General features: G+C 39.7%; 2 protein-coding genes across 2 annotated transcripts in view; both read right to left on the reverse strand.

Annotated features, from left to right (window-relative positions):
• mosmoa (modulator of smoothened a) overlaps positions 1–10,840 on the reverse strand; it is a 21,041-nt gene extending 10,201 nt beyond the window's left edge. Inside the window, exon 1 of the mRNA XM_017421874.3 lies at positions 9,904–10,840. Within this exon, the coding sequence (XP_017277363.1) occupies positions 9,904–10,009 (106 nt within the window). The 5' untranslated portion in view covers positions 10,010–10,840. The remainder of the gene's footprint in view (positions 1–9,903) is intronic.
• A 6,512-nt stretch (positions 10,841–17,352) lies between these two features.
• Positions 17,353–24,169, reverse strand: si:ch211-256e16.3 (kelch-like protein 20). The gene is made up of 12 exons (XM_017421843.3): positions 24,045–24,169; positions 23,429–23,725; positions 23,197–23,331; positions 22,921–23,112; positions 22,508–22,651; positions 21,936–22,122; positions 20,755–20,901; positions 20,288–20,416; positions 18,693–18,869; positions 18,467–18,613; positions 18,219–18,384; positions 17,353–18,133 (listed from the first exon to the last, which is right to left on the reverse strand). The coding sequence occupies exons 2-12, from the start codon at positions 23,702–23,704 to the stop codon at positions 17,977–17,979; spliced, it is 1,857 nt and encodes a 618-aa protein (XP_017277332.1). The 5' UTR covers positions 23,705–23,725; positions 24,045–24,169; the 3' UTR covers positions 17,353–17,976.
• Between the last annotated feature and the right edge of the window lie 1,022 nt (positions 24,170–25,191).

The following is a 25,191-nucleotide window of genomic DNA, read 5'->3' on the forward strand; positions in this document are numbered from 1 at the left end:
ACAAGAAGAAACCTGCTCAGAAATATCATCAGTTTTAGCAGAGCTAAAAAGCTGTTTTTGGCCTTGATTTGTGCCTTTCTGCTGTGCCCGTGCAGTTCTCACTCTGCAGAACGCTTATGCAACAACTGTAAAACGAAGAGAAAAAAAAAGAATAAATAAACAAAACGCAAGGTCATGGCTCACGACAAAACTGGCACCTGAAAAACTTCTGCTTACCCAGCAGCATGTTCCGAACGTGAGCTCAGGATTTCAGAGAAACTCTGAATAAAGTAAAAAACAGTAAGGCGAGCGCATGAAGAACTCAGGGACTGGTTGAGGGACCATTAGACATACACACACACACAAAGAAAGAAAATATATTGCTGTAGTTAATAGTGCTGGTTTATGACCATTTCCCCTGGATCCTCTGGCCTCCTGCTGTTTTACCAGCTCTCTGTGGAATTCCTGCCATACAACAGGCAGGCACGCTATGCTAAATGAACACAGGTAAACAATTCAACAGGCAGAAAGGAAACAGATTGTTCTAGTTCAAATCGCAATGATAATAAAAACAACCATGTTTGTGATGCCCACTCTTCGTTCTAGAATCAGATGTTCCAATTCACATTAGGTCTTTATCTTGGAACCCACTATAAAAACAAACTACAGCTACAAAACCTTGATTATTAAGTCACAATAACCTTATAAATGGTAATAAAGTTCTCGGTTTGGTTCTTATATAATAGCAACATAGCACAAACCTTTCATTTGGCCCCGAGTTGTGGGTCATCTTCCCCTCAGGGTTTATTGTTGCTGTTCCAGTCTAACACATGGCCTCTTCACACCTGGAGTTAACATGCGCCTTGGGTAATTCGATAAAAAGTAGACATAATGAACAGAACCGTGACGTATCGAGGATGACGCATTTCACTCAGGGTTTTCTTACGGCTCTAGTAAACAACTGAAAGAAGTTTTCTATGTATTACTGAGTAAAAACACCAGAAAACTTGCATTCCTTGTCCATTAGCCGCCCTTTACTTGTTACTCCTGAGCCCTACCTTTTTTATGATCCACAAAATTATTCTTTAGATGAAATACAGCACACCCTAATATGAAGAACCAGCAGGACGTGAAGGTATACATTTTTTCCTTTTACAAGATGCATGGAGACGGGAGGAAACCAAGTTTTTTACAGCGCTTGCGTGTCTTTTGCCAAGAGAGACGAGCTCAAACAGAGATCTCCAGCAGCATAAATAAGTCATGCTTTACTTCTCTGTTGTGTTGCACATAACGCATGAGATATTTAAATGTTTGTGACTTATGTAAATCTGCAATCCAATAATAATCAGGTCTAAGAACGTACAGCCGCCTGCTGCAGAAACAATAACAGATCTACAACTGATGTCTTGTTTGTTACCCACAGCTGTTTGATGCTCCACATTTAGCTGCACATCAAGTGAAATCACAAGATGTGCACATATTTTACACATGTAGGCATTTAGCAAATACCTCTGCACAAAACACCTGACAAGTGAAGAACATCCAGACTATGGTACAGTAAGAAACCCTGACGTAAGCCCTATAGGGGAGTTGGAGGAGTGAAGAAGGTGTTTCTGAAGAGTCTTCAAAAGATTGTTGAAGGTAGAGAGTGACACTCCTGCTCACACTTTCATGTCAGGTGTAAAACAGCGTCACGGAGAGCAGACAGCAAGACAAAGGCAGCGAACCCAGAAAAAAAAAAAACCTCAGCTGAATTTTAATCATTCGTCTAAGGCACTGTGGAAAAATGTTTTATAACGGCAGTAAACATCCGGTTTATTCTGGCACCATGGTGGCATTCCTTTGGAAACAAACAAAACATTCAAAGTGCTAAAAGCAACAATGATTGAGATCAATTTCATCTTCAAGATGACAATGTAAAATTCTTGACAGGCAAGATGTGACCACATTATCAAGTGGCTTCAGAGGTCCTGAGAGGCTGATGGTGCCGACTTTAAAACAGGCCTAAACCAACAATCTGTTGAATTCATGCTTATAATAAGCAGGGACTCCAGCAGGCAGCAGGGGAGGAAAGTAACTGAATTTCACATAAACTGGGGTCAATTCAGAATCAATTCCCAAATATCCATAGTTGAGTGTATAACTGTTAAGTGTTTGCCTTTGTGTTGACACATAATAAAATCTGGGAGTCAGAAACATAATTTAACCGGCTTCTAAGAGGTTGAAAGTTAAATGAATAAGACCTGAACAAGAGTAATGATACATGCAGTTTATGTCAAACTGAACTAAAACAGTTTGGAAATGGCAAACTTGAGAAATCATGTTCCACGTTGCCTCCTGGGAGGAGGAAAAAATAAATAAATAAAAGGAACACAAGTTCCTGAAAACCAGACAGTCATTGAGGAAGTAATTACAAATCCTCCAATCAACTGAAAAAGCATGAGGTTAATTACAAACTTTGTTAGACTTTTAATTCGGTTGTTAAGAACTACGTGGTATGCTATGCAATACTGCACGCTTCGAGCCAAACTCAAATGTAATTTATTGACACATCATGACTCAGACTTCACAACAAGACCAAAATCAGAGTCAGTAGACGATTTAAAAAAGTAAGTAGGACAACTAACCTCCCATGATCTTCTACGTCATACGTTTTAGATTTTGGTACAGCTCCAAGACATTGTTAGTGGCCTTTTTTGTGGTTACTGATTCAAATTATGTTAACATTTGTAATATTTTTTAAGTATATTACTACAACCCTATTTTTTCTGAAGTACTGCACAACTGAGTCATCCACGTTAACCACTTTAATCCTCCACTTATTTTATTAACATATTGCTCACACATTTTTCATGGTTATTTACAAGTATTTTTTTTTTAGAGAAATCAAAACTAGCTCCAATGCTTTCCTAATGAGAAAAATGAAATCCTGTGTGGAAATAAATTTCACCATCATCTCACCCAGGCAGAACATGATGAGGACAGGTCGGACTGAGGTGTGAGAAGAGCACCTTGAGCAAACTGTAGGTGATGTATAAAAGTCCAGTTAGCCTCCAATTCACTCAGTGCTTATAAAAAGAAACCTGTAATGGCAAATCTAAGTCTTGAGGAGATATCTGAATGTGGAAGAATAATGTATAAGGCGCAGCAACAGTTTGTAGCGTGGCTAAATGAGCAAGAAATATGACCCGCTGAGCCCATCAGAACCAAATGAGATAAGATTGTGCAGGACAGGAAAGTTTGAAACACCTGTTTCAATTAAAATTAATAAAAGTTAGAGCAAATATTATCAAGTTCAGTGTGAATATGCCTCTTGGTTGGCAGAAAAAGAAAAAAAAAAAAACACATATATTATGTCTGGTTTACAAACAACTCTGGAATAGTTCTGCTGTGTCTCATCTACAGAAAATAATGGGCCAAATTCACCAATTGGAGGCCCTGCTCTTTTTCACGCCCCCGTTACCCTGCAGCCAGCTCTGCACTCACCATGATCAAAACACTCCTCTCCCGATGTCTTGGTCCAAATGAGAGGAAATGAGCGCCACGTCTGCTCAACTGAAGCATGATGATGCAGTCATTAGTGGAGCACCAGGGGTGCTGATGTTGGTATGCTCTGGGGGGATGAGTCAAAATGGCCTCTGAACTGTGGTGGGTGGCGGGCACGTAGGTAAGCTAGAGCAGAAGACAGCTGCTTTTTTCTGCAGCTGGAGGCCTTTACAGTGCCCACTCTTATTGGAGCGCAGCTGTACGGGGTCAAAACTCACACAGAAAACAAGGCAGACAAACCCGGGAAGGACGATACGAGTGCCAACATGTGTGAGAACAAAATCCATTCAACTGTGGCCAGGAGCACAAACAATTCAAATTTCACTAACGCTCGCTGCTAAAATAAAAACACACTTCTGGGCTTAAACGTCAGCACGGTAAAATATGGTAAACACGACTTTGTGAAGTCAGAAGATTTTCTGATTGATAACTTTTGATGCTCGATTTTTCTGTCAAACTCAGCACTAAAACGTTCTCAAGGTATTAGATTTTTCTATTACGCACACACAGAAAAATGTCATCACCTTGAGCAAAAACATTAAAAACAATGCTTTAAAGAAAGGGAATCAGTCAGCCAATGTGCTGCACATTAGTTGGAAACGTGTGCAAATAAATTGTTTATGGAAATCCAGAAGAAGGTTGATTAATGTATTCTCTTTTTTAACCAAAAAAACAACTTATTTATTCTGTAGATTTTCAGTGAGTGTGGACTATAATAGAAATCCAGATGCACTAACAATAACTGAGGCTGGACTGGCTGTAACTTGGATAAAAATAATCATAGAGAGGAAGAGTGGGAAGAATTAGGGATGTCTTGATAATTATATTTTGTCCCTGATGCCATTCCAGGTTAACTTAAAATGGAGTATGGCTAGAGCAAATTTCAATTGTACAACTGCATTTTCTTATGGCAAAATAAACCACAAGTACATAAAATTTAATAAAACTAATTTCATGTATATACTTGATATGAAAGCAGTTCTTTATAGCAATATAAAAAAACATATTTGGGCAAACTCTTCTAGTGTTGTTTAGTCTGTAAAATTAGCAACAGAATTACCCATGAGAACAAATAAGTAAAAATATCTTCACAGAAAAAGTTTTACAAACTGCAGCGCAGATTTTTAAACATTGACGTCTCAGTTCTCATTCTTATGGTTTGTTACTGCAGAAGTAAAACATGTGATAGGAAACAATTTAAAGTAAAACCTTGAAATAAGCACACACCACCAAACGACAGTCCCCCCGATGTCGAACGGCCTTTTGTGTCAGGGAGCCTCTGAATGCAGCTAACATGAGCTAATCTTTACTGAAACGTGATCTAGCTGTGCTGTCTCCCTCGTCTACACAGATTCTGTGATAGTGGGAAGATGCAACTGTTTTATTCATGAGAGGAAAATACAAGCCGTGTGTTTCTGTGACGTAATAAGCAGTGCTTTGGTGCTCGTTACCTTCTACTGAGCACTGCAGAGGTAAAACGTGAGGTCGGGGTCTACTTTTTTTTACTTTTTTATATAAAAAACCCCATCTTGATCTGGACTCGATCTGATATTTGAGATCAGATTTTGCCTCTTTAAAATTTAGGACTAATCACAAAACTGAGATAGTCGAATGCTGTTAGTCAGTGTGCATTTGACGACAGTGAATTTATTCTTTACATGCAAAACAAAACAACAAATCATCTCTGCAGAACTTTCACCTGCAGGCTACGTACTACAGTTCAGAGTTTCTATATGCAAGAATTAGATTTTACATCCCCCAGCTGCAAAAGACAAGACATTTCGAAATCACATTTTCTTTGCCTAAAGCCAGTAAACATTTCCATTTATTTCTGGTTCCTGTCCTTGCTCGTGAGTCTCAAGAGTTCTGGGTAAACGGCAGGTCAGAACTGCTGGCACTGCAGCCCAGTAACAGGATGATAATAGCTGGCTTGGTTTCAGTTCTTCTGTTCTAATCACACTGTGTGCCCTTGTGCTTTGAAAAGGGATACTTAAAATAAGACAATTTAATAGTGTCTCATTATGTCTATTTTTAAGTCAACACAAAAATCAGACTGACTGCAGCTGCAGTTCATCAGCACCAATCATCAGGAGGTGAAATTTGACCACATGTTAGTTTTTAGACATGTTATATGTGGTTTTATTTAGGAGCCATCATTCTTAAAATATAACAGGATTTTTTTAATACAAAGTACTGCTTCCAGCTACTGAGGTGTTGGTGTGCAATCATCACTGAAAGCATCTAACAAGGTTGAGTCAAGTCATCTGGACGGGTCTGCCTCGTTAGATTTATCTACCTGGATTATTGAGCCGAAGAAGCTTCTTAAAACTTAACAGGAAAAAAAAAAGCATCGCTTTGAGATAATAAGCATCTTTCGCTCTGAAGGAAAGCACCTAATGTGGAAACGAGTTAAAACTCACGTCAACGAGAAAAGCACTTTTTGCTTTGTCTTTGGAAATCTGCTTGTTTGAAAAGCTCAGGAGAGGTCACATCAATTTCAGCTCCGTTCAACGTCTCAGAAAACACAAAGAAAACACCTTTCATGGAAATTTCAGGTGAAAGCGCCGCTACGACGACAAGTTTAGACATGTTCTGAAGACAGAGCATCTGTCTTAAAATCAATTGTTATGTTAAGGCTCAATTCTGAAATCGAAATCAGATGAGGTGAGGCGAGGGTGCGTAAAAGCTTCAGTCAATGTTGGCCTTGAACAAAAGCAGGTTAAAAAAAAATACAAACTAAATCTGGAGGTGAATCAGTACTTTTATTTAACGTAACTGTGCCTACAAAGCTTTTAAGCGTCACTTAAGCTCGAGGGCTTTACATCCACTCAGAAAAGATGAATGTGTCCCACAGCCGTCGTTGACAAAGCTGCCGAGGATCACAGTTTGTGTTGGTTATTGATAAAAACAACTAGATTGGCTTCAGTCTCTGAACAGGAGGCTGAAGTGAGGAAAACACCATCCATCCAAACTCTGCTTGTTGAACGACAGCAGGACCGCTTCCTGTTTCTGAATGTTTAAAGTGGATTTGAGTTTGGAAGAACAAAAGAAACAATTGGACAATTTTAAAGTCTTACTATGTGCTAACTTCTTCACTAACATAGTTGAAAAAACTAAATATTGAGCAGAACGTCTCACATAACTGAAGCAAAGTCCATTTAAATATTAAACAAATACAATTTCTTATTGATCAGGAGAACATGTTTGTTTCTCAACTTTTCAAGGAAAAACTTTGCCATGTTTTTGAACAACATGCTGAGGTCCAACATGAGACTGAGACTCTGAGCCGAACAAACAAAACAACACTGGAGACCAAAAATCAGCTGATCATTCCTTACTTTTATTCCAATTGCAAAAAATATAATCTGTTAAATGGGACAAACAACAGAAAAATGCAAACAGTTAACAGACTGAACCTGACATAATTCATATTCAAATTTGAATGATCCAAGTTATCAATATTAATCTATTTGGAATAATCCAAATCTCTAGAATCCAAATGAACAAGCCAAGAAACATCTTCTAATAAATCAAATCTCATCTGGCAGCTCGGCAGTAACAAAAAAACTTCAACTTCAAAAAAACTCAACTTGCAAGTGTTACGACAAGCAACAGGGCCAAAAAAAACTGTGAAACTATAGTGTTTGTAACCATTTTATACAACAACACAGAGACAGATCTTAATAAATTAAACACTATCAGTGTTCAGATGTTTTTTTCCTAAAGATATGTATTGTGAATGACTCTCAGCTACTACCACACCAAATTTTAGAACAATGTCTGCAAAATTCAGTTTTAGCCATTTTTTTTGTGTTGGCTAATGTTCATTAGCTATGATAGCTACTTTGGATTGTCCAATCAGTTGTAGAAGAACATCCAATGATTTCTGCATGTTTGTCCTGTGGTTCACGGTGAGCGATAAAGTTTACATACACGTCTGGCTCCTTGAAAGCAAAATATTGACGAAATAAGGGACGACTCAAGACTTCTGCACAGTGCTACTCACAAAGTGAAGAAATGAATTATATTATTTTAAAAAACAGCGCTTTTCTCTGAATTAGCATTCAGTACTTGTTTTTCCATTCAGCAGGTTGGCATGTAATCACACAACAAATGCAAATCTGCTGTCTGTTTATAGCTGTAATCTAAGAAATCTAATCTAAACAAAAAGTTTACATTCCAATCAATCAAAATATCTGTTCAGACCAAGTAATTTAATTTGCATAAATATCACAGATCTAAATTAATTTTCTCGCAGTATAATCCAAAACAGTAGCTGGAATATTATCCAAGGAGGAAAATGAATAAATAAATAAAGAGGTGTGAGAGAGATGAATCTCAAACGGTTTGTCGCCCACACATCTCATGAAACCATTCAAGACGGGACAAATCACAGCCATCAAAGAGAAACGTCTGAGAGGGGAAGTGAGAAGAGTGACGGAGAGCTGAACAACTTCCCTTCAAAAAGGATAAAGACACCCACACAAAACACTGAGCTTTAAAAACAGTAAGCGCTCAATATTTGGCACAAGCACTTACTGATCTGAGAATCTAAAGAAGTGGACACGAAACCTCCTTACGCAATAAAATCAGATGGACGACAATGCTGCAAACGAGCCTCTTTTTTTAAATTATTATTTACAACCTTTTTTTTTTTGCTTTGACGCAGATTAACTTATTCCACTGAGCCCCAGCGGAGCAGTCTGGCGGATGGTGCCCCCTCCCTGACCCAGTTACTAAGCTGTCATCCTGCAGGGGAACAAAGAGTAGCAGCTGTCTGTCAATAGCCTGAACGGGGCCGACACGAACAATACAGCAGACCGAAAACACGTGCTCATACCCAACGTCAACACGGGCGCCGCACAAACATAGAGCACCCGCTCCGGTTGTTCATGTGTTCACTGACTGTTCTGTTCCACAAGGAGGAACAGAACCGAAATTATTAAATAAAATGTCAAGCAGAGTTTCCCCACTGACTGCTGTGATAACGCCCTTAAACGAGATGTTTTTGCCCGACCAATATGACAACCACCTTAATCACTGAAGCCCCTTATTATAATTATTGTTATTATTCTGCTAAAGAAATCATCTTACAGCTCGTCACGCAGCTTTACAATAAAATATGCAACCTATGCACCCAAACGTCTCAATCAGGAATAGCTTTCTATGACTTTTGTTGGTGATTCGAGGTACACAAAACTCAAAAACATTGGGGATCAATGGGATTTTGGCGAAACGGATGAGAAAAACCAGCCCTTTTTGGAGTTCAGGCATACGTGACGTAAGAAGCATCAATCAAGGTCTCAGAAAGTTGGACTTTACGTGACTGAACTGGTACTTTGATGTCTTTTATGGGTTTTGCACAAACACAGTTTAGGTTTTGTGTTTTTTACAGATATTTTACACAAACTGTTCAACTGACAATTGGTAAAAACATTTCCAAAGCCTTTAAAAAAAAAAGAGCTCTTCTTACTCCCACAACTCTTCTGGTGCATATACATCAAATCGGAGGTATTTCTGTCTCCTTTCACCGAGTGTGTCTCTCTGCTATAGCTTATATTGTTTTCAAATCTCCCCAGAATACAAGAAGCAAACAGCCAAGCTTCCACAGACATAAATTATATTTTATTTGAAAACTGGAACTGAAGCCTCTTTTTAACTTGTCATATCTCCTACATGAAACATGGCAGAAACATTTAAAAAATTCAGAATCAAGAGTCTCTAAGATCCGACTTGTAGTTTTTTTTTTTCTCACAGCGACTGTTTGTTTGAAGCTTAATTTCCAGCCTGTTTCTGTCTGCCTCTTTTAAGCTTGCTGTCAGGGAGTGAGAGACACGGGTGTGTCGTTACCATGGTGACCACGGCAGCCAATTGCAGCAGCTCTAATATTTATTTTGATCTTGGTTGTCTTCCTGCATTAAAATCTTGGCACTTTCTTGTTCTTTGTTTAGATTATTACAGAATTTATGTCATCGCCACCTGTCAAAAACATCCTCAGAGTTTTTCTAGTTTTATTTAAATCACATAAATAGAATAATTAAATTCACCTATCTGAAATGTGGACCCGCTTTTTAGTTGCAACACTTATTTGAAGACCACACAACTATTTATAGGCTTTAAAAATGAACCAAGCAAACCACTTTCTGGTTTCATGGTTTCAAATGTAAATGTGGGAAAATTAAATATGGATTATTTGCTGACAGGATAATTGTCCAATTGAACAGAAATCTGTTGCAGGCCTGAGAAGAAGAGCTTTGGCTTCATAAAAGCTCATAATGGGTCACATTTGGGCATCTCCCTGGTGGTTTTATCCCTGCTGCCATTAAAAAGCTGCACCAGAGACACAAATATAACTTGTTAAAGACGAAACTAGTTTACCTGTTGCTTCACCAGTGTTGATCCAGTCCGGGTTGGCGATGCTGGCTATTGCAAAGATATCTGCAGCCAGGAACAGGCACCCTGAAATGATGGTCAGTTTATCCATATCGTCGGCCAGTGAAGCGGTGAATGAGGTGGGAAGTGGTCCAAAACGCGACCCCGGGGCTGCTGGGAGGCCTGGCCGGGCTGTTATCTGTCTAAGCTCGCCCCCTTCAACAACAGGAGCCCGCTGTTGTGGTTCGGCTGTTCATGCTGCAGCAAACGCGAGCCTCCGGCTACAAAAGGCTCCAACGCGGAGCTCAAAAGCATCACATTTCAGAAAGCCCGGGGCGGTCCAGAAACGCAGAGCCGACAAGTCGAGGCCCCCGAACTGCGCTTGCCGTGTCGTTTTCTGGGATCCACAGCCGCAGCTAGCAGGCGGCTACGGGCTCGGTGTGCCGAGCTGCGGCCCAAAGGCTGCTCGACGGCCGAGACCGCAACCGGGCTAGCATTTCAGACACGAAGCCGCGCCGACGGAGGTCCAGAAGGTGCGAAGCGAGTTTCGGCCGTCTTCTGAGCACCAGTGTTTTTGTTTTTGTTTTAAGGGCAGCTTTTTACCCGTCGGGAAAACGAGAACCCATCACCCTGTCCCGCTTCTGCGCCTCGGTTCTCCTTCTCCTCCGCTGCTGGAAAAGCATCTGGTTCTTTCAGTCCATTAGCCCACCAGCTTCCCCCCTCCTCCTCCTCCTCCTCCTCCTTCTCCTCCTCCTATGCTCCCGTCCCGGACCGCGAGAAGCTTTAATGGGAACGCTGCGGGGTTCCGATCCAAACGAGGGTTTAAACGTCCCGGTCTGGACGGGAAAACGGCACCGTTATTGTTGTGCTTTTCCACCCGAAAGCCCACCGCTAGCTCAGCCTCCCCTTCTGCCAAATGACATCAGGCGGACACCCCCACCTCTAAACACGCGCGCGCGCACCCACACATACACACAGCGCTCCGGGAGTTCTCGTTCGAGGGGGCTAATCTCGCGAGACTTCGCTAAAAAAAACGGGGGTCGCTTTTCCACTGAGTCGCCACTTAATTTTAGAGACAACGAGGTGCAAAACACATTAACATATCAAAAAAGCACAACAATAAAACGGAAACATTTCAAGTTAAACAAAGGCATTTCAGAAAACATGAAAGGAAAACATAAAACCTAATTTTCACGATTAAAACTACATTAATAAGACAAAAAACAGTCTCGAAGGGCATACATTTCACAAAATTCAACACTATTATAAAAACAATACTCTTTAAAAATACATATAGGGCATGTTAGAAAACAACAGAAAGTAACATGTAAAAACATGCAACACTTTTACAAAAATCCTGCTTTTAAAATGTGACTTTAAAGCTACTCATTGTAAACTATGAAACAAAACATTTTTAAAAAGGTTATCCTGAACTGTATCAAATGGTGCAGTTTGAAAGCGTTTACTCGAATAGTTTTCCAGATATACTGGTATGCAGTTCTGAAATGCGGGTACGCACTCAGTGTAAACAAAGCACTCAGGCGAATCAACCAAAAACCACATGAGACTGACCCACATCAGGCTGGCTGCAGTCCATGTAGATGAACAAAGATGGTGGAATCGGACAAGCTGTGTGTCAAGGAGAAGGGGTGGAAATGTGAGAAATATCCTATTTTGTTTTGTTTTGTTTTCTGCTGCTAAACGCTAAGGAAAAGAGAACGAATAGACAGCTCTCAGGAACAAATATCGGGGATCAAACAGGGTGGTGGAGCGCCATGAAGACAAAACTTTCTCTTCTTTTTTTTTTTTTTTATTATTATTTCACATTTTTTACAGAACCATGAGTACCATACATAAACATTTAAGTCATACTTGAGACAGTACTTTGGAGAATGAACATAAACTAATCAATGACAAAACAGGAACCAAAAATAAATAAATAAAACAAGACACATAAAAATAAAATAAAAATCCATCGATTATTTCCATAAGTACATGGATAAAAAGTAGATAGCTAAGAAAAAAAAAAAAAAAAAAAACAGAGGTAACAGAAAAAGAAGTAAATTTGAAATTAAACAGAAAGCAACTGAGACGGGGCACTTAAAGGGCTTAATGTATTCTGTGCTACTAAAATTGTCAAAAGACTTAGATAAAGGGTGTATGCTATTACAACTGGGAAGTAAGGGGTGCACCACTCATAGGGTCACATCGAGTGTCAAAGACCTAACATGGTCCAGAAACGGTGACCAGATTATCAAAAATTTTATTTCAGAGCCTTTGAGAGTATGCCTAATTTTTTCCAGTTTCATGAACGAAAGGGCATCTTTTATCCAGTGCGAATGTGAGGGTGGGAGAGGATTCTTCCAATGCATTAGTATGATACGTCTAGCCAGTAGCGTGAGGAAGGCCACAAGGTCAGCTTGATGGAGTGGCAGTAACTGGTTTTTGGGGAGGACCCCAAATAAAGCAGTGAGTGGAGATGGCTGTACTGTGGTCGAGGTAATTACAGAAAGTGAGTCAAAAACAGATTTCCGAAATTGAAATAGGGAGGGACAGGTCCAAAACATATGGCCGAGAGTGGCTGGACCCAAACCACACTTCCCACAGTTTGAATCCACATCTGGAAAGATCCGAGCCAGTTTGCTTTTGGACCAGTGTACTCTGTGGACGACTTTACATTGAATAATTCTATGTCGGGCACAAATTGATGAGGTGTGAATGCGTTCTAGAATAGTTTGCCACATTTCATTATCAATTTCTGTGTTAAGATCATCAGACCAAGTAGCTTGAAGATGGCCAAGCCCAGGGGTCACATTGGACATTAAGAGGTTGTAAATTTTTGGAATTGTACCCTTTGGAATGGGACTAATTTCTAGCAGTTGATCAACCATATTGGGGGCAGGAGTTATTGGAAAACCTGGGAAACGATGACGAATAAAGTCTCTAACTTGTAGAAACCTAAAAAAGTGGACAGCTGGTAAGTTAAAATTTGAAGATAATTGAGCAAATGAGGCAAAGGTATCACCTAAGTATAGATCTTTCACAGAAAAAAGCCCATGGCTTTTCCACACTGAAAAAGTTTTATCAATGAGTGAAGGTGGAAATAGAGGGTTAGAATTTAGTGGTGATAAAAGAGGTATTCTCTGGATCCTAAAATGTTGCATAATCTGAGCCCATATTCTAAGGCAGTTCTTAACAATTATATTGTTAGTGTAAGTTGTAGGAGATGTGGCAGGGGGAAGGCATAAAAGAGAGAGCAAGGAAGCAGAGCTACATGAGGCCTCTTCTATTGGTAACCATTTGGGAGTCTCACAGTTCGTATTACGCCAAAATAACATTGTACGAATATTAACAGACCAATAATAGCATAAGAAATTTGGTGTGGCAAGCCCTCCCATCTCCTTACTTTTCTGTAGGATACTCTTTCGTATTCTAGGAGGTTTTCTGTTCCATATAAACTGAAAAACTGAAACATCGAGTGACCTAAAAAACCTTTTGGGCACAAATACTGGCAAACACTGGAAGAGGTACAAGAATTTCGGCAAAACATTCATCTTGATACAGCTGATCCTGCCTGCTAAAGAAAGTGGCAACATGGACCATCGCTGTAAGTCTTGAGTCAGCTGGTCAAGTAAGGGAGTAGAATTAACTTTAAAAAGTTGTGAATAATTCTTAGTTACATGGATTCCCAGGTACTTAAATGTTTGCAGAGAGATCTTGAATGGTAAGCTAGTGAGTGGGTAGGCCATAGCCGCATCAACTTTCTCTTCTATTAAAGACGCAGCTTTTGTGAAACGCCTGCTAGTTTGATAAGTTTATCATTTCAACGTTTTTTTTTTCAGCTTGATTCTAAACTGTTCTACCATTGTTGTCATCATTCATGGACGTGCTGTCACACTGAAATATTTTGAATTATTTTATTATTTTTTTTTGTGTGTGTGTTATGTTCAGTGTCACTTTAAAGCAGCCTGATTAAACAACACAACACGAGCCAGATCTACTAACGTAACAACCCGAATTGTTGCAAGGCCTAGACGTCCCATCTTTAGCACAAGTCACTGATAATCTGACTTCAGATTCAGAAACCTCAACAACCTTTTCTCAAACAAACAATCCTCAGACAGTTAGATTAGTACCAGACTGTGCCCTAAAGCACATTTTTAAATGAAGGTGCTGTATAATGAATCAAAATGAACCCAAGCAACCCACTGACATACAAGATATTGATTTTAAAAAATAGTCTTTCCAGATTTTTTTTTATGTAAGACTTTAATATTTGGCCATTTAGAGCATTTAACTGCATCACATGAGACCACATATAAACATGTCTTAAAGAAAAAGGTGGTAAGACAACCACTGCAAACATTGAATCATCTGAATTTTAGTCCTGGGACATTAGAGTCTCCGTTAGTCATGTTAGCAGTCATCCTGATTGCTTCCTGGAGATGTTTCACCTCTCATGAGAGGCTCCTTCAGCTCGTCCTCTTCAGGGCTGAAGGAGCCTTTTTTAAATGAGGTGAACAAAGAAAAGAAACCCACCTGCCTTCTACTGGGACTCACGGGTTAAGAGTGTCGAGTGCAAAAGTAAAGTTTAAAATAGTACACCCTCTTACATTTATCTGAGTGTTAAAGCCACTGTCCAGATGAACATGCAAAGCAAATCATCCACAAATAAAACAGCATCACGGTTCAGTGGAGCATGATTTTATTTTGATTCTTTATGTACATGTTGCTGATGCTGACCTGAAGTAATAAATCTTACAAACGATGTTACAGCTGTTAAACCTTGATGCTCAAACAAACAAAGATGGGGTTGTAAATTATTCACACAACTCTGACACAAGATTTAGTATTTGTGTTTGCTTTTGGGTCCCCCCACTGGCTGATGAAAGAAATGGTACCTTTTTATGCAAAAAAAAAACCAAAAACGTTTTGGGTTTGAGAAAATCCTTCTCGTTGCATAGAGTTTAAAGTAAGAGTGCTTGGTTAAAAACAAAACATAATTTTTGTTTTTTAAATGCAGAGCAGCTTTTGTAGTTCCTGCTTTCAGACCAATATGCAAAAGTTCACTGTTACATTAATATACATTAACTATACAGGTAAAAACACAAAAAATAAAATGTATTATGGTTTGCAGCTTGCTTCCATTTTTTTTTAACTTTGCCAGACACATCATAACAAAGTTTTAAAAAAAATGTTTTGCTAATTTTTTTCCACAATTCATCCACAAATGGCGAATTAACACCTGCCTGCCATGATCTCCTCATCATCCAACTGTTGTTTTTGTTTTTTACAGCTGCAAAGAAAAGAAAGTCTTTAATTATTTCCTTGTTCCTTATTTGATACTCATCTTAAAATAAATATTTCAAGTGTCCTTTTAATAGATTGTGCAACTACAACTCAACACTAATAAACTGTGAGTACTGTTATTAATAAACACTAATACAAATGTAGATTAAAACAGACATTATCTACATTAGTAAACAAAATAACAGCCATAAGTATTTTTTCTGTAATATTTTTCACATGCCTATTGATAAATTTACCCTTACATATGTTACAAACACATTACAGCTGTTAGGTTTGATCAAATAGTTGAAACAGATAAAAATAGAAAGTAAAAGAATACCCAATCCATCACAATACGACAAAATCAGTAATTATTTACGAGGGATTGTGCAGTTTTTTATTGCCAGCTTGGTCTGCTGCACAACACAGTACCACAATAAAATTCTCCACAGAGCACAGAGACAATTTAGTAAACAAACAACAACAAAAAAAAACAGGATTGTGGATAAAGGTAAGGACATTTGCTGCCTTTTCAGAAGGAAACTGCATTACAGTAACGTTACCATGGCAACAAAGTTGAGGTCAAATGATGCTGTGGAGGCGTTAGGAATAAACCAAACAACGTCAAACCAAACCCTGCAGTGTTGGTTTTAAACGGTTTTTATTTCCTGTTTGGTTTGATTTTTTTTCCCCAAATCACTGACATTAATAACACACACACACAAGACCTTAGGGGTGTGTCACATTGTACACGTCGTTTATGTAAATTTAAAGTTTGGATTTACAGCTAAAAACAGATGTTTACATGCACTGACAACCATGTTGTTTTCTCACTGTCTGACATTAAATCAGACTAAACATTTCCTATTTCAGGTCATTTGTTAAATGGGAGGAAGACATTTTAAAAGAATTTCTTAACACTTCCTTCAAAGTCACAAGCTTCCATACATTGTTTTAGTATTTGGTAGCATATTGCATTTAAACGGCATGACTTGGGTCAGACATTTTTGGTTTCCTTCCACAAACATCTCCCTTTCGTTCACTGGATTTTTGTCCCATTCCTCCTGACAGAACTGGTGTAACTGAGTTAAGTTTGTAGGCCAACTTTTCAGCTCTGACCACAAATTTTCTACAGGATTAAGCTCAGGGCTTCATGATGGCCACTCAAAAACACTGACTTTGTAACTAACCTAGCAGCTTGCTCATTGGTCCATTTGAAGACCCATCAGTGTCCAAGCTTTAACTTCCTGGTTGATGTCTTGAGGTGTTGCTTCGATATTCCCCATGTTTTTTCCTCATGATGCCATCTATTTTGTGAAGTGCACGAGTTCCTCCTGCAGTAAAACACCCATTTACTTCACAGCAGGGATGGTTCAAGCTTCACCCTTTTTCCTCCAAATGTAACAACGGTCATTACAGCCAAACAGTTTAATGTTAGTTTCATCAGACCATAGGACGTCTCAAAAAGGTAAGGTCTTTGTCCCTGTGTGCATTTGCGACCTGTAGGATTACTTTCACTGTGGATAATGACACTGTCTGACCAGCTTCAACAGAATTTTCAGTGTTATGTTTTGGGGTTAATACACACATTTCACATCAAAACACATTCATCTTTTTCCTGTCCGATATGATGGCAGGACGTTCGTATAGTGTTTATACTTGCGTATAATTGGTTGAACAGATGAACATGGCACCTTCCATCCAAAGATGAACCAGACTTGTGGAGGTTGATAATTCTCCTGATATTTTGGCTGATTTCTTTTGATTTTTCCCCATGTTGTCACACAATGAAGCAGTGTGTTTGAGATGTGACTCCAATTAACTCTAATGTTGTCAACTAACCTATCGAAAGGGTGCACCATGCTCATCATCATGGCTTTCCTAAATTGTAATCTTAATGTTTGTAAACTTGTGCCTTGAATAATTAAATTAATTATATTATTCTCAAGCGAAGCATTTTAAAAATGCATTCCTCCAGCTCTTCTTTATTAAATGATTTATACAATTAATGCTGAGCGCTTACTGATTTTGCTAAAACTTTCTGAAGAAGCTGAAAATGTAATAAAGCGAAGTAGCAAAAGGAAATTACATATTAGAAATTTCACATTTAAGTTTCTATTTTCTGGTATTTTCACCCGACTGTGTAAATCAGAGACAAAACCAATACTTAGTAAATAAAAGCTTTAATACAACTATATTCTACTTACATTCACCAAAATGAAGGACAACACGTTACAAAAATATATTCCACATATCACAGGTTGGATGACAATCATCCAGAACTCACAAAATTTTAATTACAAAAAAAAGGACTCTTCACATGTATACGTTTCTCCACAGGTTACCTTTAAAAATATTCACAATATAATCTTTTGTGTTCAATATCGTCAAACAAACAAAGAAAAGAGAAACTTCTGACAGCTCGTCATAAATCCAACACATAACAATACAAAAATACACTATGTTGGCCGGGAACATCTTCAGATTGAGGCGTTCGGACATTAAAAAGAAACCGGTTCACATACAGAGGGAGCGTTCAGGCTGCTGAGGGTCACAGTAACTTGAGAAGTTAGCAGCCAACTGCCACTCCAAAATGAGCAACTCAAGTGATCGAAACTCGCTCCACAACGAGTCACCGACTGAAACTGATGACTTTCGGACCCCAGCAATAGCTCAAACAGGTCTGAGCAAATCCCAGGCTGCTCAGTCTCCCAACTCTGAGCTTAGTAGTGCACTGCTACAGAGAAAAGTGCAAATGACCACAAAACTGCTTCCTCTCGTCGTCATGTTTCAGTTGTTGTTCGGAGTGCCAGGACAGCTGGTTATGTGGACGTCCTTCCTCAGCTGGAGAGACACACAGCTGAGCCAGCTGCGACTGGTGGGCATCTCCCCGACAATCTCCCATGTGTCCGTTTCATCACAGTACCTCTCTATGGTGTCGTGATATCTGCAGGAAATGAACAATTAGCATTATGAAGTCTAAACTCAAGAGCCGTGTTTGATTTCTTTTTAGGCGGTCTTAAGTTGCTCACCTGTCCCAGCCCTCTTCTCCTCCCAACACATAGATCTTTCCATCCACTACAGCAGCACCCGGCCGGTAGCGCCGTTCCTTCATGGGGGCGCACATGGTCCACTGGTTGGTCTTGGGATTGTAACACTCCACTTTATCTGTGTTCTCAGTTGAAGCATGCCACCCACCTGCAAAAGAAAAAAAAAAAGACTGATCAGAAATGACTCAGATCATTTATGAATAGCCATAAAAGAATGAGAGCAGTGTTACCGATAACGTAGATCTTTCCTTTGAGCGTACAAGCGGCGGAACCAGAGCGAGCGATCTGCATGGGGGCGATCTCCGTCCACGTAGCGGTTTTTGGATTGTAAACCTGTGCGAGGTTCGTGCCATCACCGTCCTCTAGAACAGCACCACCTACCAGGACAGTCAAAACATCAGCAGGTGCAAAAACCCCTCAGAAGAGAAACTATTCAAACCCCTGCATGTTGCGTACCTGTAACGTACAGCAGACCGTCCAGCGCCACCACTGCAGGACTTGTGACGGCCATTTTTACAGACTCCGTGAACTGCCAGGAGTTGGTGTGGGGGTTGTAGCACTCCACAGAGTCGAGACGGGACCGCCCTTCCCACCCTCCCACAGCGTACACAAAACCGTCCAGCATCACCAGGCCTGAGACCAGAGGGTGGAGAGATTAAATCAACATTTCTCCTGAGCAGCAAAATCCAGCAGAGCATTTATTCTCTCTTTAAAACAGCAACTTGATGAGTTATGATTTAATAACACAGCGTTTTGGTGCCCTGCTTCGTTACGATCAGTGGGACACCATTTTGTACGATAAAGCTGATGTGTGCTCCAACAATAAATAAAACATTCAGCATCTGAGCTAAAAGATTAACTTTAATGAAGTCCTAATTACCGAGAAATCAAGTTCCTCATTGGTGTTTTGGAAAGAAATTTAGAGAGACAGGGTCATCTGCTGGAAAGAAAATTATTTCTGGGTGTTTGATTTGTATTAAATTGTGCAGAGAGAATGAAACAACATAAATGTAGATTTTAAAAAAAAGTTTTTAAGTAAAGCACATTTAAAACCATACGAGTTGCACCAAGGTATTTTATAATACATTAACTTCAGTGGAAAATATAACCATCTACTGTTCAGTTGGATTACTGGTGCCACGCAAGGATCAAGGAGGAAAGATATGTGGAATAAAGTAGAGGATTTTTATGCTTGTGGTGCATTTAAATTGCCTGAATTTGATTTCACCTACATTTAAAAGATGTGTGATCACATTTATTAAATTTATGATCGCATTTCTTTTTTGAAGGCTTCAGCACTATTTTGTAAAGATGTTTGTAAAAAATAAAAAATATATAAAATAAATAGGTTTCTGGCACAAGAAATAATTGTGGTAATGTAAAAATATCTTGTGTGCACCAGAAAAATGGTTGATTGACATAAAAGAGAATATTTAGTGCAGTTCAGCATCTGGTTTTTATATTGAAATTAAAATAAGAGATTTAACAGAGCTGTATTTTGAACTTGCCAACAAAGACATCATCATTAATTAGTTAACCTGTTCAACTTATTTCATCTTCACTGAGTTTCTGGAGAACACAATCAGGAAAATTTCATGTTTTCAGGAACTTAGATATTTATATATTATTATTATTATTATTATTATTATTATTATTATTATTAAGTCACTAGTAGGACATCTGGTTTGACAGGCTGCTGAGAAGATTATCTGGCGTGCACAGAATAAAAGTTTGTGCGTTTGAGAAAACATCTGGTGCACACCAGATAATACTGCATGCCCATGAGAACGTTTCCCGTGTACCAGATACTTTCTCGCCCTCACAAGGAACCTATTTGAAATATTTTAACCCACCAACATCTCCTTAAAAAAAAAATCTGTAATCTTGCCGTAAACAATAATAATAAAAAAAAAATCTTAGCTTTTAGTTCACTTTTAGAATTCAAACAGCCGTAACAGTGGGGGACGTGTGCAGACAGCTAATGTGGTTCTGGAGATAATATAAGGGTTCGGGGAATGACAGGTGGTGATTTTGTTCTTAGGCTACCCTACCCAACTCAGAGCGAGCTACATTCATGGGCGCCATCTCCATCCAGGAGTCGAAGCAGGGGTCGTAGCGCCACATCTCTCTGCTCGCGGAACCGTCAGGAAACTCTCCCCCTGCCAAGTACAGAGTCGAATCTACAGAGAGGAGGGAGAAATAAAAAAATAAATCCATCAGCAAGTACTCATTGTTCATGTTTGAGAGAAAACTGGGCCCCAACTCAAATCAGCTCAAGGTTGCAAATATTGGAATAGCTTAACACCATGATAAGAAAAATGGCTTCTACTTGTATTTCTAGTTTATATGATCTAACTAGTGCATGTGTAGCTTTTGTTTGTGTGTTTTATTTCATCTTATTCCTTTATACGTTTTACCACCAGCCTGCCAGGGACTACAGAGGAAAATTAGCTCCCTTGGTTCAATAATGAGCATCGTCCTTTTCAAATAAAATACAATAAAATAAAGTGACCCTCACCTGAGACGACCAGCCCGTGTTTGCTCACAGCGAAGGGCAGACACGCCAGATTCTTCCACTGGTTGGTCATGGGGTCGAAGCTCTCCACGCTGCGCAGCACCACCTTGTCATCCTCCCCGCCAACCGTCACAATCACTTCAGCTGTCCCTGTTGCCATGGAAACAGGAGTAAAGAGGCAAAGGAGTGAGCTGCAGCCCATTGACCTTTAAATATAATATCAATCTGAAAAGATACTCCTCGGAGACTAAAAAGGGTGTGTAACAATTTAAAATTCAACTAATTCATTTATAGAACAAATCATGTTGCAGTTTCCTATTTTTTGACATATCTAATAAAGCTCTAAACTGGCCAATATTATTATTACTACTACAGGCTCTGCCTATAAGGAAAGTTTTGTTTTTATTATAAATGTGACAATCTATGGTTGATAAAACAATAAAAAGCGAGACTGAAGTTCAAGTACTAATTAAAACCTTTAACCCCATGAAGACGAATTTCCAAAATGTTTCTTCAGACAAGAACTTTCATCCTTGCCCAACAAAAAGGATCCAGTTGGTGCCGCACCAACAGCAAGGACACCAGATGGTGACAGGATGGAAAGGAAAACTGAACTTTGGCGTAGGTAGTCAAAAAGAAAAACAAAACTACAAATTGTGAAAACAGAGTTTCTGAGTTCAGACACTGTATTAAAATTACAAAAACAATCCACCAACAGCAGCCAGGGCACAACCAACTTACTGTTCATTTAGTCGAAAATACATAATCTAATGCCTTATTTTCTGTGTTGTGCTAATTTACAACAGTGTTTTATTTATTATCTTGTATGCATCTTTTGTCTTTCTACCTGACGCTGCAAAACTGAGGTGCAATTAAATGCCACCTTTTCTGACAGAGATTTTAACTAAAATCATCTCATGAGGAGAAGGGATGAAGTTATAGCTATTCTGGTCAAAATTTATAACAGACATTTTGCACGATCTCATGCATTATGACAAGTCTCCAAAAGTTAAATCACTTGTGGAGGTACATCCAAGGACCACTACATATTTTAATGATGCTACAAACACAGAGATTATCATAAAATAACAATCTATTGTTTTCGACAGCAGACAAATATAACATATAGGTAACAGAGGCGATAAACTTGAGTTTGTCTCATTTGTAGATGCGAGCGTGTTTACCTGTGGACCTGCGAGGTCTGGCTCTGGGGCTGTAGAGCTCTGCGCGGCGGTCTTTCAGCAGCAGGTAGTCCTTGGCCTCAGAGATGAGCCTCTGGCAGCTCTGACTCTCCTTCACCACATCCAGAGACTCGATGACGTCATGAAGGTAGTAAGGGCTGATGAGAGACAGGCGGATGTGCTCAAGCACCTTCGAGGAACAAATGAAAGCAGAAACGTCAAATCTCCAAGTTTTTCCAAAATGACAGAACTGATTTCTTATCATCGTCATCATGAACAGTTTAAAACCAGAAAAAAAATACTTTTGAGTTAAGACAGTAGGTGAAAAGCCACGCCTGATTGTGCACAAAAAGCTGAACTTTGATCTTTTTTACATGTCTGCCTCTGATGACAAAGCTCTTGCATAATCCTGGATTTATTGACATCTTTAAAAGTTGAGTTTTTCCCCTTCACATAAAAAAAAAAAAAACCCTGCAAAAATGAAAACAGATAAAACGAAAAGGACTGATCGATTTATAGTTGCAACGCAGAAATTTATCAGCGCCCCCCCCAAAAAAATTAAAAATCAATCTGACCTTTTCAAAGCTCTGCTTGCGAGTGGGACATTTATTCAACCACAACATGATGGCCTCGAACACCATCTCCTCTTTGGGCACGTTGAGAAGGTCACTGGCGATGATTTCTGTCAGTTTGTCCACGCACAGAGACAAAAACTCCTCCTGGAGAAAGCAGCACACAGGAAGCAATAAATGTAAAAACACAATTATGGAAGTTAAAACACTGAAAGGCATTTTATTCAAAGATATAGCACACAATATTGCTAGATAAATTATTCTGCACCCTTAAAAGTTGCTAATATTCCTCATTACAAACACTGCAACAGCAATATGATTGATATGGAAAATTTGCTGGTCCTAACATGATCAACTTTCCTCATCTTCTCCCCTTTATTAGGAGCTCAGTCAGTAACGCTCCAGCTGCCTCTCACCTGCTGACAGACACTGCTGAAGTGCTCCAGGATGTACTCCATGCTGCGTTTCTCCAGCATTTTACAGGAGTGGGCCTCGGCAAAGCAATGAATTCCCACACAGTTCATTTCGTCCATCTGACGCTCCATGAAGCGACAACAAGCCTCTCGAACCGCCATCACATCCAGCAGGTTGGCTGCTGCCAGCAGCGCCTACACAGCAAAACACGTCAGCTGTTAGCGCACATCACTGACAGGTGAGGGGAAAAAAATTAATAAAATGTGAGGATTTCTTACCTGCACGTTTGCTTTAGAGATGTACACCTCTGATGTGTAGGCATAGCTCACCAGCATGCCAATCATCTGAGGTTCCACACCATTTATAGCAACACGCTCCTGCTTGGACTCCAGCATCTCAGCTGAAAACATCGCCTGAGGAGATGGGAAGAAAACATAAACAGACAAGTCAAGATTGTCATTTCCCTGGCACATGCGTGCCCCACATACCTTAAAGAGGAGATGTGTTTACCTGGAAGTAGGAGCTAAAAGAAGCCAGCACGATGCGATGACAGGGGAACTCCTGACCTCCACAGCACAGAGTCACATCACAGAAGGCGTTGTTGAGCCGCAGGCTATTGAGGCCCTGCAGGACTGTGTTGGGGTGCCTGGTCTCCACAAACAGGTAGTCCTCGCTGCTTTGGGAGGCCGGAGGAGGGGCGGCAGCAGAAGCGCCGACGCTGGCGTCCTCCTGGACCTGGAAGATGGCGTTCATAGTGGGGGCGCTGACGGCAATTACTTCAGCCATATCTGACTGTGCTAGGCAGTCCTGAGAGGCAAAACACACAGGGTCCATTAAGCTAACCCCTTCTGACCTCAGCGCACCACTGCAGGAAGCAGCTGGCAAAGTTCCTTTCTCGAAATTAGTTACAGCAAGCTCTAATAGAAGAGAAACGTGTAAGTTGTGCAGCAAAGAGGCGGAGAGAATCCCTGAGACTGTCTCACTAATGAGGCTTAGCTCGGATGGAGCCGCGCAAAACAAGCGACTTTTTATCGAGTTAAACTACTTCCAGAGCTCAGGAGAGTACGTGCGATGTACGCACGGGTGATATTTAACACTCGGAAACTGGAAGGGACAAACACAGTACCTGTAAATCATAGTCGTGACCGCCACAGAGCGAGAACAATCTTCCCACATACAGTACAAACCAGTTTCAGTCAGCAACCTTAAATGCCACTCACACACGAAGCTCCGCCCATCTCCACTTAACAATTTAGGAGCAGCTGAGGATAGTCCCGCCCCCTGTCACCCTTACAACCAATCAACGAATTCCTCATAAAGCTAACCACCAATCATAGCAGAGCCTCTAGCCCATCGAATCCAGAACAGACCTCTCAAGAGAATTAACCTTCAAGTACTTCCTGCTTCGTGTTGTCTTTACAATCGGGAGGATCTCTTGAGTTTAAGCTTCTGGTAGTAAATAGTGAGTTATATCGACTTGATATGAATCATTAATTCTGCTCATTAAGCTACATCCTAACCCTCGGAAGCCCCTGCTTTAGTTCATAATTCTATTATATTATTATTACAGGAACAGTAGCTTTTAAATAAAGATGCTTTTAGCAATTCAGGTTGTGTGGACTAGTAGATATGCAGTTATACAAAAAAAAAATTCAGTAAAATGTGAATAAATCAGTTTAGTTTTGGTTATTTGCATATATATATATAAAATCACCTAAAAATGCATAAAAACATACTGTTAAGTGATTTAAATGTGTGAAGATTTCAGAATGTGTTTGGATCATTGGTATGTTTCTTGCAGCTGTTTTAGACTAGAGAAAGCTTGAAAATAATAAAAAATATTTGAAAAAAGTTTGTTTTTTTGTGGGCAGACTGCAAGAACAGCTACAACCAATTATGTAACTGCTTTCATATTGTAAAGTCATTAACAATTTGACTGTAGAACCATTCATACTGAGCATGAGTCTATGGTGACTGAATGATCTCACAAGTTCAACACTGGAACACAATACAAATGTTGTAATGTTGGCCTATAAAAACACATCTTGTGTTAGCATCATGAGAGTGAAGCAAGAGGTTTGTTTGTAGAGCCTTCAACAGGGAAATTAAAAAGTGTGTTATCCACCACTGGATGCCTAGCCGTTATAAGTCACTTGATACCCCTCAGACTTGTATATATGTTACTCCTCAGCCTTTGGAGAACCCATAAAACTGTCTGTAACCTTTCCTACTTGGTCCGAAGTACCTCCAAACTAGTCCAACCCCATTTGAAT

This window comes from Kryptolebias marmoratus, linkage group LG12, assembly GCF_001649575.2.
Source record: "Kryptolebias marmoratus isolate JLee-2015 linkage group LG12, ASM164957v2, whole genome shotgun sequence".
NCBI classification, from domain to species: domain Eukaryota; kingdom Metazoa; phylum Chordata; class Actinopteri; order Cyprinodontiformes; family Rivulidae; genus Kryptolebias; species Kryptolebias marmoratus.

Bases quoted from the DNA above. Each gene is read 5' to 3' on its own strand.
- si:ch211-256e16.3 (XM_017421843.3), bottom strand. From the start codon at position 23,704: ATGGCTGAAGTAATTGCCGTCAGCGCCCCCACTATGAACGCCATCTTC. The intron at 18,870-20,287 runs GTAGGGTAGCCT...CTCTGGTCTCAG, and splicing joins TGTAGCTCGCTCTGAGTTGG to GCCTGGTGATGCTGGACGGT. The intron at 18,385-18,466 runs GTAACACTGCTC...TTTCTTTTGCAG, and splicing joins AGGAAAGATCTACGTTATCG to GTGGGTGGCATGCTTCAACT.